The 20317-nt window shown below is 43.7% G+C and overlaps 1 protein-coding gene across 1 annotated transcript in view; it reads right to left on the bottom strand.

Annotated features, from left to right (window-relative positions):
* The window catches only part of LOC141098900 (dual oxidase 1-like), a 354647-nt gene that overhangs the window by 90325 nt on the left and 244005 nt on the right, over nucleotides 1-20317 (bottom strand). Inside the window, exons 26-27 of the mRNA XM_073586871.1 lie at nucleotides 12114-12163; nucleotides 3569-3696 (exon numbers count right to left, since the gene is read on the bottom strand). Of these exons, the coding sequence (XP_073442972.1) occupies nucleotides 3569-3696; nucleotides 12114-12163 (178 nt within the window). The remainder of the gene's footprint in view (nucleotides 1-3568; nucleotides 3697-12113; nucleotides 12164-20317) is intronic.

The following is a 20317-nucleotide window of genomic DNA, read 5'->3' as shown; positions in this document are numbered from 1 at the left end:
TCAAATTTTTCAGATTTTTCCCTCGGCTAAAGGTCTTTGCGCACTTCTTACAGATAACCTTGGCCTGATCATGAGGATTTTGTTCAAAAAAGTGCCACACTGCACTCTTCCTATTTTGGCAGACATTTTGCGGCCAAGCACGCTGTGATATTTTGACCCTCTGGACAAGCTGTCCAGCAACTCTTTTGATTTTTGGAACCTGTCTTTGGAGTGCTCCGGGCCTGCCAGATAACAGCTGTTGCGATGTCAATGTCTGCTGTGGATGCTCCTCCTCCTCATCTGAGCTATTGGAAGCAGCACCCTCTTCCCCCAATGGATGCCAATCTGGGTCAACAACTGGGTCATCCATCACCTCCTCTTCAATGTCATGTGCACCTTCCTCTGTGTCACCGTGTATGATGGTATAGTGTGCGGGAAGGGGCACCTGAGTCTCATCAGGGTCAGAATCTGGCTCTGTACACTGGGAGGACAATGTAGTGCTCTGAGTGAATGTACCAGCAGAATCATCTGTCAGCGGCTGTGCATCAGTGCACTCCATGTCAGATTCATCTTGGCCTGGGTAATTCACCATTTCACTTGATAATCCAGGCATGGTATGTGAAAACAGCTCCATGGAGTAATCAGTAGTATGGCCTGCGTCATCCTTCAATCTTGGTTGGGGTGAAGGACACAAGGAAAGGTGTGGTTCATGAACATGAGCCTCCAATGACGACTCAGTGCTTTTATTTTTTACAACTTCAGAAGAGGAGGCGATAGAGCTGGAGGCTGAGTCAGCAATGTAAGACAAAACGTTTTCCTGAAGCTCTGGCTTTAAAAGTGGTTTGCCAACTCCTAGAAAACTAAGTCTTCGAGGCCTTGTGGAGCCAGACGATGATGCAGGCTCAACACCTCCTGCATTCGGTCCTATTTTGCTTTTGCCACTACCATCAGATCCACCACCAACACCATCATTACCAGCTGCCAACCCCCCCCCCAATTCCACAGCCTCTTCCACCAGCCTTCCTCATTTTTGGTAGAAAAGTAGACAAAATCCAACAAACTATATAGTAATGTAAAACAAGGTACAAGGTGTCTATAGGACAGGGGAGATTTTAAATTTCTGCACACACTTGTGGACACTGGACACTTTTGGATTGTGTGAGGCCCACTGAATATCACAGCGCTATGTCACAGGCTCGATGTCGCAGGTGTGAAAAATGTCACTAGAGGATAACGGAGATTTTGAATTTCTGCACACACTTGTGGACACTGGACACTTTTGGATTGTGTGAGGCCCACTGAATATCACAGCGCTATGTCACAGGCTCGATGTCGCAGGTGTGAAAAATGTCACTAGAGGATAACGGAGATTTTGAATTTCTGCACACACTTGTGGACACTGGACACTTTTGGATTGTGTGAGGCCCACTGAATATCACAGCGCTATGTCACAGGCTCGATGTCGCAGGTGTGAAAAATGTGACTAGAGGATAACTGAGATTTTGAATTTCTGCACACACTTGTGGACACTGGACACTTTTGGATTGTGTGAGGCCCACTGAATATCACAGCGCTATGTCACAGGCTCGATGTCGCAGGTGTGAAAAATGTCACTAGAGTATAACGGAGATTTTGAATTTCTGCACGCACTTGTGGACACTGGACACTTTTGGATTGTGTGAGGCCCACTGAATATCACAGCGCTATGTCACAGGCTCGATGTCGCAGGTGTGAAAAATGTCACTAGAGTATAACGGAGATTTTGAATTTCTGCACACACTTGTGAACACTGGACACTTTTGGATTGTGTGAGGCCCACTGAATATCACAGCTCTATGTCACAGGCTTGATGTTGCAGGTGTGAAAAATGTGACTAGAGGATAACTGAGATTTTGAATTTCAGCACACACTTGTGGACACTGGACACTTTTGGATTGTGTGAGGCCCAGTGAATATCACAGCGCTATGTCACAGGCTCGATGTCGCAGGTGTGAAAAATGTCACTAGAGGATAACGGAGATTTTGAATTTCTGCACACATTTGTGGACACTGGACACTTTTGGATTGTGTGAGGCCCACTGAATATCACAGCGCTATGTCACAGGCTCGATGTCGCAGGTGTGAAAAATGTCACTAGAGGATAACGAAGATTTTGAATTTCTGCACACACTTGTGGACACTGGACACTTTTGGATTGTGTGAGGCCCACTGAATATCACAGCTCTATGTCACAGGCTTGATGTTGCAGGTGTGAAAAATGTGACTAGAGGATAACTGAGATTTTGAATTTCAGCACACACTTGTGGACACTGGACACTTTTGGATTGTGTGAGGCCCAGTGAATATCACAGCGCTATGTCACAGGCAGAAATTGGCTAGTGTATGACAAACTACAAGGTGTATATAGAATTGGGCAGAATAGGAATCTCCCTAGAGTGTAGGTCTGTAAGAACGGAACAAGTCCTCGACTTATCCTTACAGAGCAACACACAGATAGCTTCACTGTGGCCGTGATAGTAGCCGTTACACAGTACTGAGAGAGGAGCGTGCACGTACACGGCTGTCCGGTGTACGTAAAATTGTCAAGCTCCGTGTTTTTTAAGTATACGGACTGACACACGCTGTCTCTCTATAGTTTTGAATGTGATCAAACAGCAAATATATTTAACTGTTTGAAAGCTAGACAAAACTAGAAGGTGCAGGTCTGTAAGAACGGAACATGTCCTCGACTTATCCTTACAGAGTGACACACAGATAGCTTCACTGTGGCTGTGATAACAGCCATTACACGGTACTGTGTGAGGAGTGTGCACCGCTGTATGGTGTGAAAAAATACACGCTCAGTACCTCACAAGGACAAAAAAAAATTGGGATTGCTTTTAAAAAAGCAGTTTGCAGAGCAGTGGGTAAACAGCAATGCAGCCGTCAGGAAGCCTTAGAAGGCAGCCTAACAACCAACACCGCTGATCCAGCAAAATATAGCCTCCACTTGCACTGCACACACAGTGACTGGTGTGTTGTACAGGCAAAATCGCTAGCAGCAGAAGCAGTTTTTGGTGTCTTCTTCCCTGCCTAACGCTCTCCCTACAAAATCATCATCAGCAGTAGCTCTCCCTATTCTGAGATCAGCATGAGTAACATGGCGGTCGGCGTGCACGCCCTTTTATACCCCCTGTGACGCCCACCAAAGCAAGCCAATCACTTGCATGCCCTTCTGAAAGATGTTGGTGACCCCTGCCTATGTCATCACGTTGCCCACAGTGTCCGTGGATCCTGATTGGCTGAAAAAGAGCGCAAAACAAACTTTTGAAACGCGACTTTGGCGCTTAAGTCGCCGACCTCGTGGCCGACCTCATCCTAGGGTCGGGTTTAGTTTCATGAAACCCGACTTTGCCAAAAGTCGGAGACTTTTGAAATTTTTCGACCCGTTTCGCTCAACTCTACTTATCAGTCTAGTGGAGCACATCAGAGAAAAGCCGCCATGGACCTGCCTTGGACTATCTGAGATGCATGGTCCCTGGTTAACTGTTCAAAGTATGTGTCCTCAGAAATGCTGCTGCATTAGACATAATGTTATTAAAAGGCTTACCAAAATATACATCATTATGTACAAGTGATGAGTGAGCCAAAATCCACGAAAACTGATACGTCGAAAATGGTGGGAAGCAAAGACGTACATCAATGCTAGAATACCCAAGAGCAGAATCCCAGTAAATCCTAGAAAAAAAAAATGATATAAACATTTACCATGTCTTGCATCAAAAATAGAATTATAAACTAAAGATGTTTTTTCCATCAGGTCAAATATACACCCTCTAGAGCTATTAATGATCAATTTGTTATTTTAAGTAACAGAAAAACAGAGCATTAATTTATTACAGCTTTAGTCCAACTTAGAGATGAGTAAATGAGGTGAAATTCAAATTTGCCTGTTCACGCTAATTATCCAAGGAAATTTGATTTAATGTCCCTTATTATATTCTGGGGAAAAAAATAAATAAAAATACTTCTACTCATCTTAATGCTCAACTGTCTCTGCTGCCCACTCCTCACTGTTATCGGTCCGCTCCTTGACACATCTTTTGATCACCATCGCTAAGGCCAGATTCATATTGCGTTAACCTAGCCCATTCATTGCATAGCGTTTGACAGGCTGCGTTAACAGTATAGCATAACGCGATCGCGTTATGCTATACCCGCTAGTGCAGATGATTCATGATTCATGATTCATGCGTGCGCATGTGTTTTTTGGGGGCAAGTCGGACGCTCAAAAAATGCAACAGAGTGCATTTTGTGCACCCGAGCGCACACTACAAAAAAACGCATGCTCATAAAAATGCGTACAAACGCATGTGTATGCACACCCATGTTAAGAATAGGGAAAAAAATGCATGTTTTTTTTGCACGAAAAAACAGCGCAAAAAAAACGCAAGTGTGAAACGAGCCTTAGAATTGTCCCAAGCCTTTTCAGAGCTGTAACTCCGGGCCTAGTGTGAAACCCCGAGAGTTCAGTGTGAGCTGCGGCAATCAAAAGATGCAACGAGGACCAGATGTGTAATGATGAGGAGCAAAGGGAACAGAGAAGTGAAGTGGGTATGTGTTTTTTTTAAGCTTTACTATTTTGGTGAAACATTACAGTTCAGAAAAATGATGGCCACTGGCCAGAAGTGAATAACAAAATATCTGGATTTTAATGAACGCTGATATTGTAGAATTCAAGTATAAACCAATTTTACTCAAATATATTCACTCATCTCTACCATCTATCTCATCGGACAACAAAACAGCTGTTTTAATAATGGTGCTGTCGCTATTTCAATTAAGCTTTATCTTTGGTAAAAGCTGGGCTAATAACTTAGTTAGATGATAACTGAGCAAAAGTCCCACTAAGGAAGGGTAATTGATCATAAACAATTGCTAACTACCACAGAAGATCTGCATGCTCCGTTACAATGAATAAAAGACATGCTATGATAGTGCATTAGATTGTAGAACAATACAGCATGTATATACAGCTCTGGCAAAAATTAAGAGACCACTTCCAAATGTTCAGTTTGTCTGATTTTTCTCTTTATAGGTATATTTTTGAGTAAAATGTAAATTGTTCTTTTAGTCTATAAACTTCTGTCAACATGTCTCTGAATTTCCAAGCAACAAATTTTGTATTTTTTCTGACAAAGAAAAATAGTCAAAATTAAAAAAAACAGTGCTTTCAGTCCTCAAATAATGCTAAGATAACAAGTTCATAATCATTTAGAAACAAAAATACCAATGTTTTAACTCAGGAAGAGTTCTGAAATCAATATTTTGTGGAATAAACATGACTTTTAAAAACAGCTTTTATGTGTCTTGGCATGCTTGCCACCAGTCATTCACACTGCTTCAAAAATTTAAGCAGTTCTTCTTTGTGTGATGGCTTGTGACTATCCATCATCCTCTTGATTTCATTCCAGAGGTTTTCAATGGGGTTCAGGTCTGGAGAATGGGCTGCCCATGACAGGATTTTGATGTGGTGGTCTCTTAATTTTTGCCAGAGCTGTATGTGTGTGCATGTGGCTTGATAAAATATTCACCCCTTGGCATTTTACCTACTTGGTTACATTGCAACCTGTGTTTATTTTGGTAATCCGATTTGTCTGTGATTCATTATCACTAAATAGTCTAAGTTGGTGAAGTGAGAAAAATATAGCCAAAAATGAAATTTATTGGATTAAATAAGCAAAAATTGGCATGTGCATATGTATTCATTCCTGTTGATATGAAGCCCCTAAAGATTTTAGGTGCAAGCACCTTCATAAGTCATATACTTAGTGAAAGGGTCTCCTCCTGTGTGCAATCTAAGTGTCACATGGTCTGTCAGTATATACACATCTTTTCTGAAAGGCCAAAGAGGCTGAAGCACCATTAAGCAATAGGCACCACTAACCATGCTACACCTTGAAGACCAAGGAGATCACCAAGTAAGTCAGGGACAAATTTGCTGACAATTACAAGTAAGGGTTGCATTATAAAAAAAAATCCCAATCTCTGATGATCACCTGGAACACCCTCAAATCCATTATCATCAAATGGAAAGAATATGGTACCACAACAAACCTTCCAAGAAAGGGCCGCCCACCAAAACTCTCAGCATGGGCAAGGTGGGAATTAATCAGAGAAGCAGCACAGAGATCAAAGGTAACCTTCAAGCTGCAAAGTTGCCAAGCAGAGTTATTAGTATTTGTCCATAAGAACACAATAGGTCGAATACTCCATGGAGGTGGCCTTTGTGAAAGAGTGGGCAGAAAAAAGGCCTTTCTTACACAGAAAAATTGTAAGGCTCCTTTTGAGTATTACAAAACAAATGTGGTAAACTCCCCAAATGTATGGAGGAAGGTGTTGTGGTAAGATAAGACCAAAAGTGAATTTTTTGGCCACCAAGGTATAAGGCTGGTTTCACATTTGCGTTTTTTTTCGCGGTATTTTAGCGCTAAATAGCGCATGCGGTTTTTTTTCCTATACTTTGCATGGGATGCGCTTATGTGCGCATACACATGCGTTTGTACGCGTTTTACCGCGCATGCTTTTTTTGCGGTATGCGCTCGGGCGCACAAAATGCAACCTGTTGCATTTTTTGAGCGTCCGACTTGCCTCAAAAAAACGCATGCGCGCGCAATGCGTTTTTTTACAGCAAGACACCCATTATAAGTCTATGGTGAGCATATGTGTGCATTGGCATGCTTATGTATGCGTTTTTTTGCACATGCGTTTTTTTTTTTACCATTAGTTTAGACAATGGAATTTAGGGGTTTGGGTTAGAGTTAGGGTTAGTTAAGGGGGTTTAGGGTTAGGGTCAGGGTCAGGGTCAGGGTTAGGGTCAGGGTCAGGGTTAGGATCAGGGTATGGTTTGGTTAAGGGTTAGGGTCAGGGTTAGGGTTAGGGTCAGGGTCAGGGTTAGGGTCAGGGTCAGGGTTAGGGTTAGGGTTAGGGTCAGGGTTAGGGTTAGGGTCAGGGTTAGGGTTAGGGTTAGGGTCAGGGTTAGGGTTAGGGTTAGGGTCAGGGTTAGGGTCAGGGTTAGGGTCAGGGTTAGGGTTAGTAAAGTCATGGTTTGGGTTAGTGTGAGGGGCCACCTAATGTTGGAAAAAAACGCACTAAAAACGCATACAAACGCATAAAAACGCTGCGTTTTTTTCATGCATGCTCATAAAAATGCTTGAAAAAAACGCAGCAGTTGTATGCTTTTGTATGCGTTTTTTCAATGCGTTTTTTTGCGGGAAAAACGCGCTGCAAAAAAAAGCAAGTGTGAAACTAGCCTAAGTTATATCTGGCGCCATAACAACACAGGTCATCACCACAAGAACACCATCCCCACTGTGAAACATGGTGGTGACAGCATCATGCTGTGGGAATGTTTTTAGGCAGCAGGGACATGGAAAATGGTTCAAGTCGAGGGGAAGATAGATGGTGCAAAATACAGGGATATTCTAGAGCAAAACCTGTTTCAGTCTGTCAGTGCTATGAGACTGACACGTAGGTTCACCTTCCAATGAAACAATGACCTAAAGCATGCTGCTAAAGCAACACTTGAATGGTTTAAGGGGAAAGATACAAATGTCTTGGAGTGGCGTATTCAAAGTCTAGACCTTAAACCAATTGAAATTTTTAATCAGACATGAAGATTACTGTTCACTAGGGATGAGCGATCTTGCTCGGTGATACTTGGATATCACTGTGCTCAGCACTCAGCGAATTTGAAACTCGAATCCCTGCCCCACATGTTTGGCACTTGTTACACAGACAATAATAATACAGGGATTGGTTGTGGCATTACTGAGAATAACAGGCGGTATGACATCATCAGGGGTTATAGAAGGACAGGTGCCAGCACGCTCAGCACATTGACACCACTGTACAGCTCAGGGAGAGAGGTTGTTGAGGGCTGTGGGTGCACAGTTGAGCGTGTCACAGTCCTATAGTGTTGATACTGGTGCTGATTCTGAACCATCATACTAACATCATTATCTTTGATGGTGTCCTTCGCCCTCCTTTTTTCCTCAAAGATCCGCTGTGTCACATGCAATAAATACTCCCCTAAACCTCCACCACCCAAAACTTTCCCTTTCTTGCTCATAATTTTGGGATGTCTTTGTTCTACATGTGATCTGTCTGCTCCCTTTAATGGGTGACCACTTATCTTAATCAGCCTGTTGTAGATACGGTACTAAGCCTTATAGGCTATGAACAGAGTGTATTTTTCTTTAAACTCTGTTCGGTACTTGCTTCCACTAAGTGAATTAGTGTAGGAGCATGATAATGAAGGAGAGAGAGCGTCTAATAGTCTTCTTGGTAACCCCGGGAAGAAGAAAGCATTGAAGCTGTGAGTATAGACTACGGACGTGACGCATGCCTGTCCCCGGCTGGAGTTGTGCATTCCAGGAACTGGAAGCGGATGTTAAACCCAGGTGTGCACTATTTAAAATGGAGGCAGCAGATCACAGCACCTTAGCAGCTCTATATATGTAGGCCAGAATGCTGCTCCCCTGATGAGTCTCGTATGATGAAACGCATCGGGAGGGAGGCCACAACTAGGACGCCCATCAGATGATGAATTGGGAATAGTGTGGGAATGGCAAAATCCCCCCTTATGTGAGAGTGTTCCAATAAGTGCTATATTAACTTGATTGTATATGGGTCAATCTATGCTAATGCACTCTGCAATTGCTGCAAATATTTATGAATGAAAGGGATACCAGGCTAATTTATGTCAGGATTCCCATATTGAGAATACTGTGGTTTTTCCATGATATGAGAAGTGTAACACATACATATACAGTAAGGTTGTTTCCTCATTTTCTGTTTCAGGTTGAACATGCATAGGTGCCATTAAGTACTAACTGTTTGTGCAACAGATTATAGTTTTGCTAATCTTTTCTGGGAACCCACTGCTATACAGTATATATAAATATCAAATGTGTGTGTAGAGTGGCAAAGCCATTGGGACATGTTTATTCAAAGAGGCTACAAGTATATGGGCTCAATTGAATTAGTCAACCCACACACTATTGATAAGAAAATTGCGACCATTTCTTTTTGCACATTAATAGCACTGGAGCACTTTTTTATGCTTTTTTATGGTACATATCCTAGCTAAACTATTACATCATACCAACAGCCCATGTAAGGGCTAAATCTGTGCTTAGCTGTTTGCATCAGATACATTCTGCATTTAATCTAGGGAGGGACAGTTGCAGGAGCAGGGAGATTGGCAGAATATGGCTTCTAGGTAGGACTTAGGCAGTCCATTGCTAAATATACTGTATATCTGCTGCATGTGACCACATTTGTTTCTTGCTTCAATCACTCATCCATAGAGTATTACATGCTTTGTGGCACATTTTTTCTGGTATGTAATACTTCAAAAAAGTGTTGAAATTTTTTTCTGCTTTCAATTACTCATCCATACATTATTACAGTCATATGTTAAAGGTTGGGCACCCCTATTAATGTTAACCTTTTTTCTTTATAACAATTTTGGTTTTTGCAACAGCTATTTCAGTTTCATATATCTAATAACTGATGGCCTCAGTTATATTTCTGGATTCAAATGAGGTTTATTGTACTAACAGACAATGTGCAATCTGCATTTTAACAAAATTTGACCGGTGCAAAAGTATGGGCACCTCAACATAAAAGTGACATTAATATTTTGTAGATCCTCCTTTTGCAAAAATAACAGCCTCTAGTCGCTTCCTGAAGCTTTTAATGAGTTCCTGGATCCTGGATGAAGGTATTTGTGACCATTCCTGTTTACGAAACAATTCCAGTTCAGTTAAGTTTGATGGTCGCCGAGCATGGACAGCCCACTTCAAATCATCCCACAGATGTTCAATGATATTCAGGTCTGGGGACTGGGATGGCCATTCCAGAACATTGTAATTGTTCCTCTGCATGAATGCCTGAGTAGATTTGGAGCGGTGTTTTGGATCATTGTCTTGCTGAAATATCCATCCCCTGCGTAACTTCAACTTCGTCACTGATTCTTGCACATTATTGTCAAGAATATGCTGATACTGAGTTGAATCCATGCGACCCTCAACTTTAACAAGATTCCCGGTGCCGGCATTGGCCACACAGCCCCAAAGCATGATGGAACCTCCGCCAAATTTTACAGTGGGTAGCAAGTGTTTTTCTTGGAATGCTGTGTTTTTTAGCCTCCATGCATAACGCCTTTTTGTATGACCAAACAACTCAATCTTTGTTTCATCAGTCCACAGGACCTTCTTCCAAAATGTAACTGGCTTGTCCAAAAGTGCTTTTGCATACCTCAGGTGACTCTGTTTGTGGCGTGCTTGCAGAAACGGCTTCTTTCGCATCACTCTCCCATACACCTTCTCCTTGTGCAAAGTGCGCTGTATTGTTGACCGATGCACAGTGACACCATCTGTAGCAAGATGATGCTGCAGGTCTTTGGAGGTGGTCTGTGGATTGTCCTTGACTGTTCTCACCATTCTTCTTCTCTGCCTTTCTGATATTGTTCTTGGCCTGCCACTTCTGGGCTTAACAAAAACTGTACCTGTGTTCTTCCATCTCCTTATTATGTTCCTCACAGTGGAAACTGACAGGTTAAATCTCTGAGACAACTTTTAGTATCCTTCCCCTGAAAAGCTATGTTGAATAATCTTTGTTTTCAGATCATTTGAGAGTTGTTTTGAGGAGCCCATGATGCCACTCTTCATAGGAGAATCAAATAGGAGAACTACTTGCATGTGGCCACCTTAAATACCTTTTCTCATTATTTGATACACCTGACTATGAAGTTCAAAGCTCAATGAGGTTACAAAACCAATTTAGTGCTTCAGGAAGTCAGTAAAAAGTAGTTAGGAGTGTACAAATCAAGAAAATGATAAGGGTGCTAATACTTTTGCATCGGTAAAATTTTGTTTAAATGCAGATTGCACATTTTCTGTTAGTACAGTAAACCTCATTTGAATCCAGAAATATAACTGAGTCCATCAGTTATTAGATATATGAAACTGAAATAGCTGTTGCAAAAAACAAAATTGTTATAAAGAAAAAAGGTTAACATTAATAGGGGTGCCCAAACTTTAACATATGACTGTACATATTTTGTCTTTCATTTCTGTGTTATATAACAGTCCAAAAAAGCATTGTAAGTTTTTATGAATTAAATTACTCATCCATAGATTATTACGTGCTCTATGGTACATTTCGGTGGTATATAACACTCCAAGAAAGGGTTGAAAAAATTTTTTGGATTCAATTGCTCATTCCTAGAATATTACATGCTTTTTGCCCATTTTGTTGATAAATAACACTCGAAAAAATCATTGTAAATTTTTTTCTGAATTCAATTACTCATGCATATTATGTGTTATGTGTTATATTTTTGTGCCATATAACACTACATCAAAGCGCTGAAATTTTTTTCTGGATTCAGTTAGTCATTCATATAGTATCACATGCTTTGTGATACATTTCAATGTTATATAACACTCAAAAAAGTTGTTCAAAATGTTTTCTGTATTAAATTACTCATTCATAACAACAAGCATCTGAGTATTTTAGTGCTCGCTCATTTCTACTGTTCACCAAAAGAAGCAATCTAACTTGGAGGAACTGGAATAGATTTGCCTAGAGGAAATGGCAAAAATCCCAGTGGCAATAAGTGGAAAACTCATAAAGAGTTATCTAAAGCGACTTGCAGCTATAATTGTGGCAAAAGGAGGCTCTGTAAAGTCATGTCTTTAGGGGAGTGAATAGTAATGCACACTGAAGTTTTCAGTAATATTGTCCTATTTGTTGTTTGTTTCACAATAAAAAAAAAGTTCCCAGTTGTAGGCATGTTTTTAAATTAACTGATGCAAACCCTTAAAAAAACAATAAAATTCCAGGTTGTGAGGTAGCAAAACACAAAAAATGCCATGAGGGCTGTATGTCTATACACATATACTGTATATGTAGCAGTCACACCAAGCCTGAGAGTGACTGTCGGGTGTATCTGATGGAGGGGCTAACTATATAACTGTTCAATTATTAGATGTACTACTGCCCAAATTTGGCAGACTTTAAACATGATTTCTCTAAAAAACAGCTAACCATTATAAAACAATACAAATTACTTTTATTAAACTTACCCGGTATAGTCTGGAAAAACCACCAGTAATATTTTTGTGGAATTTCAGACCTTGAAAAAAGAAATATATATAAAATGTGTTAAGTAATGTTGAAATCAATGAGCTGTTCTCATAGTCACATTTTTATGGTAATTTTGTATTAAATCAAAATGCAAAACATAAAACAATCTTGAAAATATTGAATTACATTTGATAAAAACTGCAGAGTCCTAAAACCAGCATCTCCCATATCAATTATACTTTGTCGCCTTAATATATATGACATATTGACTTACGTGAACCCCTTCACGATAAGGCTTATGCTCTCATTCATTATGGAAACTTTCTTATACCAATGTCGTTGATATTATGTGTCATTAAAGGGTATATCCAGGACTTACAGAAAAACAAAAAATGTGCCTTAGGACTAATGGGCAGGTTGTTGCTACTTACCTGCCTGTGGTGCATGGTGCTATTCTTCCCCAGCACTGAGAAGTCACAGATTGCTCCTGCCATCGATTCAGTTGCTTCTGGTGACACCACTGAACAAAGCAGTGGCTTCTTTTCGTTTTAACTTTCTTGAGGGGGCGGGGCTTCAAATTCATTGTGATTGACAGCGGGGAATCCGTCAATCAGAATGACATTGGAAGTCCTGCCCTGTCATCAGAGCTGAAAAGAACATGCAGTTCTGCCAATGTGACAGAGGAAGCTAAATAACCGGTAGGAGTGTGCTGGGGAAAAACAGCACCGTGCACAACAGCAACAACTACAGTTAGGTCCATAAATATTTGGACAGAGACAACATTTTTCTAATTTTGGTTCTAGACATTACCACAATGAAATTTAAACTAAACAATTCAGATGCAGTTGAAGTTCGTACTTTCAGCTTTCATTTGAGGGTATCCACATTAAAATTGGATGAAGGGTTTAGGAGTTTCAGCTCCTTAACATGTGCCACCTAGAGTTGAGCGACTTTTGGTTTTTTAGGGTCGCGTTTCGTTTCGTGAAACCCGACTTTTCCAAAAGTCGGGTCGAGCAAGATCGTCCGATTATAGGGAAAAGTCGGGGTCGTCCCGAAACACGAAACCCAATGTAAGTCAATGGGGAATAAAAGTCGGCAGTGAGAGGAGGACAGGAAACACACCTACAGTGCCCATTTGAATGCCAAAAGCATCAGTTCTTCTTACTTAAGCTTGTCAACCTTAATTAACTTCATAATACAAGTTACGCACTGAAAAATGGGGGTTATTTGGCTAAAGTTGTGGGGGGGGAGGGCTGGCTCCAGGTTTTCATGTGCCCTGGGCAAAAGAGCGCCCCTTTAACACATACCACAACTCATCATGCTCCGATACGGCAGAGAAATAGCGGTATAGTACAATGAAAAATACTTCACTTTTTACATCTCATGACGAGGCCCATCTATTTCTCCATACAGAATCATTGGTCCCATATAATGTTTGAAAAAGTATATGATGAGCTCCACATAATGCTACAGTATATGTTGGTCCCCATGGATGAAGCTCCACTGTCTTATGGGCCCAAATAATGCTCCAAACATAATGGGCCCCATTTCTAATGCTCTAGTGTATAATGGGCCCTGTAAATGCTGCTCCAGTGTCTGATGTCCACCTTTGGAATGTTCCAGTGTATGGTGGGCCCCATCTATCATTCTCCAGAGTAACGTGCTCCCCAAAAATTGCTGTCCCAACATTGAAAACATATACAGTTCCATCTTACACGGTGACAAAGAGGAAGCTGCAGATGAAAGTGCAGGGACTACTATGAGGGACCCTGTGCCAGTGCCCGCGCCCAAGAGTAGGCCTACCCACCTGTCCAGGGCAACGGCACTTGCACGGTGTCGTGCGCTAGGTGGTGACCCCGGCCATGGGGGGGGGAGGCAGCACAGTTAGGGAGTTTTATAAAGTGGCATATGTTGATGTTGGACATTCAACTGATGCAAAAGGCGAAATAGGTGAAGTACCAGGAAGAGGTGGACCAAAGCAAGCCATTTTTCTGTCACCCTATGTGTCATCAGGGGAAGGTGGGACAAAATCCTTGGAAACCCATGCATGGTTCATTTTAATGAAGGTTAGATCATCCACATTTTGGGTTGACAGATGGGTCCTTTTTTCTGTCAGGATTGATCCAGCTGCACTGAAGACTCTTTCCGATAGCACACTTGCAGCTGGGCAAGCGAGCTCCTGTAAGGCATATTGTGCCAAGTCAGGCCAGGTGTCCAGTTTAGCGGCCCAATAGTCAAAGAGGAATGACCTGTGTGGGAGAACATCGATATGGGAGGAAAAGTAGTTTGTAACCATGGTTGACAACTGCTGTCTCCTGTCACTTTCCATCGATGCAGTATTACCAGTTGTGTGAGCGGTATTTGAAAAATCAGTCCACAACATTGTCATGAAACCCCTGTCTCCAACACCACTTCTGCTGTGTGCACCACGAACACCTCTGCCAAGCTGCCCCCGGCCCGTACGGCTCGTGTGAGAACCATCACCGCTGCTGTGTGCTGGGAATGCCTCAAGCAACCGATTTATCAGAGTTGCTTGTTTATTAGCCAATATTAGGTCAAGGTTCTCCTGTGGCATGATGTTTTGCAATTTGCCTTTATAGCGTGGATCCAGGATGCTGGCCAACCAGTAGTCGTCATCGTTCATCATTTTGGCAATGCGGGGGTCCCTTTTTAGGATCCGCAAGGCATAATCTGACATGTGGGCCAATGTTCCCGGTGTCAATGATGCACTGCGAGTGCTGGTTGGAGGAGCACTTTCTGGCAAATCCACATCCCTCCAGTCACGCACAAACCCTGTACCAGACCTTGCCACGCCAACATTTTCACTTGCCCCACGAGATGCATCCTCCTCCCCTAAGTAATCATCCCCATCATCATCCTCCTCCTCCTCTTCTTCCTCCACCTCGTCCAGGAGAGGTCCCTGAGCAGACAATGGCTGAATGTCATCAAGGATTCCCTCCTCCTCTTCCTCCTCATCAACATTGGCTGCAGACGCCTGCTCCTTAGGGTGCGTCAAAGTTTGCATGAGCAGACGCATAAGTGGGATGCTCATGCTTAGGATGGCGTCGTCTGCGCTTACCAGCCGTGTGCATTCCTCAAAACACTGAAGAACTTTACAGAGGTCTTTCAGCTTCGACCACTGCACACCTGTCAACTCCATGTCTGCTCTCAAAGTGCCTGGCCGTGTATCCTCCCACAAATGCATTATGGCCTGCCTCTGCTCGCACAGCCGCTCCACCATGTGCAGGGTGGAGTTCCACCTTGTTGCAATGTCGATAATGAGGCAGTGGTTGGGAAGGTGGAGCAATCGCTGCAGCTTCTGCATACGAACGGAGTGTACAGGCGACCGGCGGATGTGCGCGCACAGCCTTCGCACCTTTTGGAGCAGGGCTGTTAACTCCGGGTAATTTTTGAGGAAGCACTGCACCACCAGGTTCAAGGTGTGAGCCAAGCAAGGTATGTGGCTGAGTTTTGAAAGGGCTATGGCTGCCACAAAATTACGGCCGTTATCACTAACTACCTTGCCTGCCTCAAGATGTACACTGCCCAGCCATGACTCAGTTTGTCGCTTCAAGTACTCGGCCAGCACCTCGGCGGTATGTCTGTCGCCCAAACACATCATCTGCAACACAGCCTGCTGACGCTTTCCACTAGCTGCTCGATAGGGGGACACATCGTGTGCAACAGTGGCAGCTGCAGATGGAGTGCTCGTACGACTGCGCTCTGTGGACGAGCTTTCGCTTCTGGAGGAGGAGGAGGGTGAAACGCCTACAGCCAACTGTTTCCTATACCGTGGGATAGGCAGCACTGTCCCACCACCGCTGTCCCCTGTGGACCCTGCATCCACCACATTAACCCAGTGCGCAGTGATGGACACGTAAAGGCCCTGGCCATGCCGACTGGACCATGCATCAGTTGTGAGGTGCACCTTTCCGCTCACTGACTGCTTGAGTGCATGGACAATGCGGTCTTTCACATGATGGTGGAGGGCTGGGATGGCTTTGCGAGAGAAGAAGTGGCGACTGGGTAGGTCATAGCGTGGTACTGCATAGGCCATGAGTTCGCGTAAAGCTGTGCTTTCCACCAACCGAAAGGGCATCATCTCAAACGAGATTAGTTTGGCAATGTGGGCGTTCAAACCCAGTGTACGCGGATGATAGACTGAGTACTTTCTTGACCTACTCATAGTGTCTGGGAGGGTGAGCTGGACTTGAGAGCTGCATATGGTGGAAGTAGCGGTGGACAGGGCGGACTGAGAGAGGGTTGATGATGGTGATGGAGTTGGTGTTCGTTCTGATGGCCTAGAATCAGTCTTTCGTTGATATAACAGTGGGATTCCCTGACTGCTGTGGCCTTGCAACGACACCTCAACATTTGCTGCTGTGCTAACCGGTGGGCTTACAGTGGGGGAAACAATGTAGCGTTGATGACTACCTTCGTTGTGATCAGTTGCACATGTGGCACTTGAGGTTTGGTGTTGTGTCCACGCTTGCAAGTGCATGCTGGTTAAATGTCTAAGCATGCAACTGGTATTCAAATTTTTCAGATTTTTCCCTCGGCTAAAGGTCTTTGCGCACTTCTTACAGATAACCTTGGCCTGATCATGAGGATTTTGTTCAAAAAAGTGCCACACTGCACTCTTCCTACTTTGGCAGACATTTTGCGGCCTAGCAGGCTGTGATCTTTTGACCCTCTGGACAAGCTGTCCAGCAACTCTTTTGATGTTTGGAACCTGTCTTTGGAGTACTCCGTGCCTGCCTGATAACAGCTGTTGCGATGTCGATGTCTGCTGTGGATGCTCCTCATCTGAGCTATTGGAAGCAGCACCCTCTTCCCCCAATGGATGCCAATCTGGGTCAACAACTGGGTCATCCATCACCTCCTCTTCTATGTCATGTGCACCTTCCTCTGTGTCACCGTGTATGGTGGTATAGTGTGCGGGAAGGGGCACCTGAGTCTCATCAGGGTCAGAATCTGGCTCTGTACACTGCGAGGACAATGTAGTGCTCTGAGTGAATGTACCAGCAGAATCATCTATCAGCAGCTGTGCATCAGTGCACTCCATGTCAGATTCATCTTGGCCTGGGTAATTCACCATTTGACTTGATAATCCAGGCATGGTATGTGAAAACAGCTCCATGGAGTAATCAGTAGTATGGCCTGCGTCATCCTTCAATCTTGGTTGGGGTGAAGGACACAAGGAAAGGTGTGGTTCATGAACATGAGCCTCCAATGACGACTCAGTGCTTTTACTTTTTACAACTGAAGAAGAGGAGGCGATAGAGCTGGAGGCTGAGTCAGCAATGTAAGACAAAACTTTTTCCTGATGCTCTGGCTTTAAAAGCGGTTTGCCAACTCCTAGAAAACTAAGCGTTCGAGGCCTTATGTAGCCAGACGATGACGCAGGCTCAACACCTCCTGCATTCGGTCCTATTTTGCTCTTGCCACTACCATCAGATCCACCACCAACATCATCATCAGCTGCCAACCCCCGCCCAATTCCACGGCCTCTTCCACCAGCCTTCCTCATTTTTGGTAGAAATATAGACAAAATCCAACAAACTATATAGTATGTAAAACAAGGTACAAGGTGTCTATAGGACAGGGGAGATTTTGAATTTCTGCACACACTTTTGGACACTGGACACTTTTGGATTGTGTGAGGCCCAATGAATATCTGAGCGCTATGTGACAGGCTCGATGGCACAGCTGTGACCTAAGTGACTAGAGGATAAGTGAGATTTTGAATCTCTGCACACACTTTTGGACACTGGACACTTTTGGATTGTGTGAGGCCCAATGAATATCTGAGCGCTATGTGACAGGCTCGATGGCACAGCTGTGACCTAAGTGACTAGAGGATAAGTGAGATTTTGAATCTCTGCACACACTTTTGGACACTGGACACTTTTGGATTGTGTGAGGCCCAATGAATATCTGAGCGCTATGTGACAGGCTCGATGGCACAGCTGTGACCTAAGTGACTAGAGGATAAGTGAGATTTTGAATCTCTGCACACACTTTTGGACACTGGACACTTTTGGATTGTGTGAGGCCCAATGAATATCTGAGCGCTATGTGACAGGCTCAATGGCACAGCTGTGACCTAAGTGACTAGAGGATAAGTGAGATTTTGAATCTCTGCACACACTTTTGGACACTGGACACTTTTGGATTGTGTGAGGCCCAATGAATATCTGAGCGCTATGTGACAGGCTCGATGGCACAGCTGTGACCTAAGTGACTAGAGGATAAGTGAGATTTTGAATCTCTGCACACACTTTTGGACACTGGACACTTTTGGATTGTGTGAGGCCCAATGAATATCTGAGCGCTATGTGACAGGCTCGATGGCACAGCTGTGACCTAAGTGACTAGAGGATAAGTGAGATTTTGAATCTCTGCACACACTTTTGGACACTGGACACTTTTGGATTGTGTGAGGCCCACTGATATCTGAGCGCTATGTGACAGGCTCGATGGCACAGCTGTGACCTAAGTGACTAGAGGATAAGTGAGATTTTGAATCTCTGCACACACTTTTGGACACTGGACACTTTTGGATTGTGTGAGGCCCACTGATATCTGAGCGCTATGTGACAGGCTCGATGGCACAGCTGTGACCTAAGTGACTAGAGGATAAGGGAGATTGGATTGCTTTTAAAAAAGCAGTTTGCGGAGCAGTCGGTAAACAGCAATGCCAGCCTGTCAGGAAGCCTTAAAAGGCAGCCCAACAACCAACACCACTGATACACCACAATATAGCCTCCCCTTGCACTGCACACACAGTGACTGGTGTGTTGTGCAGGCCAAATTGCTATCAGCAGCAGAAGCAGTTTTTTTTTCTTCTCAGCAGGACAAAAAAAAAAAATTGGGATTGCTTTTAAAAAAGCAGTTTGAGGCCCAATGAATATCTGAGCGCTATGTGACAGGCTCGATGGCACAGCTGTGACCAAAGTGACTAGAGGATAAGGGAGATTGGATTGCTTTTAAAAAAGCAGTTTGCGGAGCAGTGGGTAAACAGCAATGCCAGCCTGTCAGGAAGCCTTAGAAGGCAGCCCAACAACCAACACCACTGATACACCACTATATAGCCTCCCCTTGCACTGCGCACACACAGTGACTGGTGTGTTGTGCAGGCCAAATCGCTAGCAGCAGAAGCAGTTTTTTGGTCTTCTTCCCTGCCTAACGCTCTCCCTACAGAATCAGCAGCAACCTCTCCATGTACTGAGATCGGCAGAAGTAAGATGGCGGTTGGCGTGCACGCCCTTTTATACCCCCTGTGACGCCCACCAAAGCAAGCCAATCACTTGCATGCCCTTCTGAAAGATGGTGGTGACCCGTGCCTATGTCATCACGTTGCCCACAGTGTCCGTGGATCCTGATTGGCTGAAAAAGAGCGCAAAACAAACTTTTGAAACGCGACTTTGGCGCGTAAGTCGCCGACCTCGTGGCCGACCTCATCCTAGGGTCGGGTTTCGTTTCATGAAACCCGACTTTGCCAAAAGTCGGCGACTTTTGAATTTTTTCGACCCGTTTCGCTCAACTCTAGTGCCACCCTGTTTTTAAAGGGACCAAAAGTAATTGATCAATTGACTCCAAGGCTATTTCATGGACAGATGTGGGCAATCCCTTCATTATGTCATTCTCAATTAAGCAGATAAAAGGCCTGGAGCTGATTTGAGGTGTGGTGCTTGCATTTGGAAGGTTTTGCTGTGAAGGAAACATGCGGTCAAAGGTGCTCTGCATGCAAGTGAAACAAGCCATCCTTAAGCTGAAAAAACCCATCCAAGAAATTGCTACAACATTAGGAATGGCAAAATCTACAGTTTGGTTCTTCCTGAGAAAGAAAGAAAGCACTAGTGAACTCATCAATGCAAAAAAACCTGGGCGCCCACGGAAGTCAACAGTGGTGGATGATCGCAGAATATTCTCCATGCTGAAGAGACACCCCTTCACAACAGCCAACCAAGTGAACAACACTCTCCAGGAGGTAGGCGTATCAATATCCAAATCTACCATAAAGAGAAGACTGCATGAAAGTAAATACAGAGGGTTCACTGCACGGTGCAAGCCACTCATAAGCATCAAGAATAAAAAGGCTAGACTGGACTTTGCTAAAAAAATCTAAAAAAGCCAGCACAGTTCTGGAAGAACATTCTTTGGACAGATGAAACCAACATCAACCTCTACCAGAATGATG

The sequence above is a fragment of the Dendrobates tinctorius genome, unplaced genomic scaffold (assembly GCF_039654945.1).
Source record: "Dendrobates tinctorius isolate UK_male_01 unplaced genomic scaffold, ASM3965494v1 ptg000097l, whole genome shotgun sequence".
Lineage (NCBI taxonomy): Eukaryota > Metazoa > Chordata > Amphibia > Anura > Dendrobatidae > Dendrobates > Dendrobates tinctorius.
The sequence above is the reverse complement of the archived record's forward strand: the minus strand, read 5'-3'. Positions and strand labels throughout refer to the sequence as shown.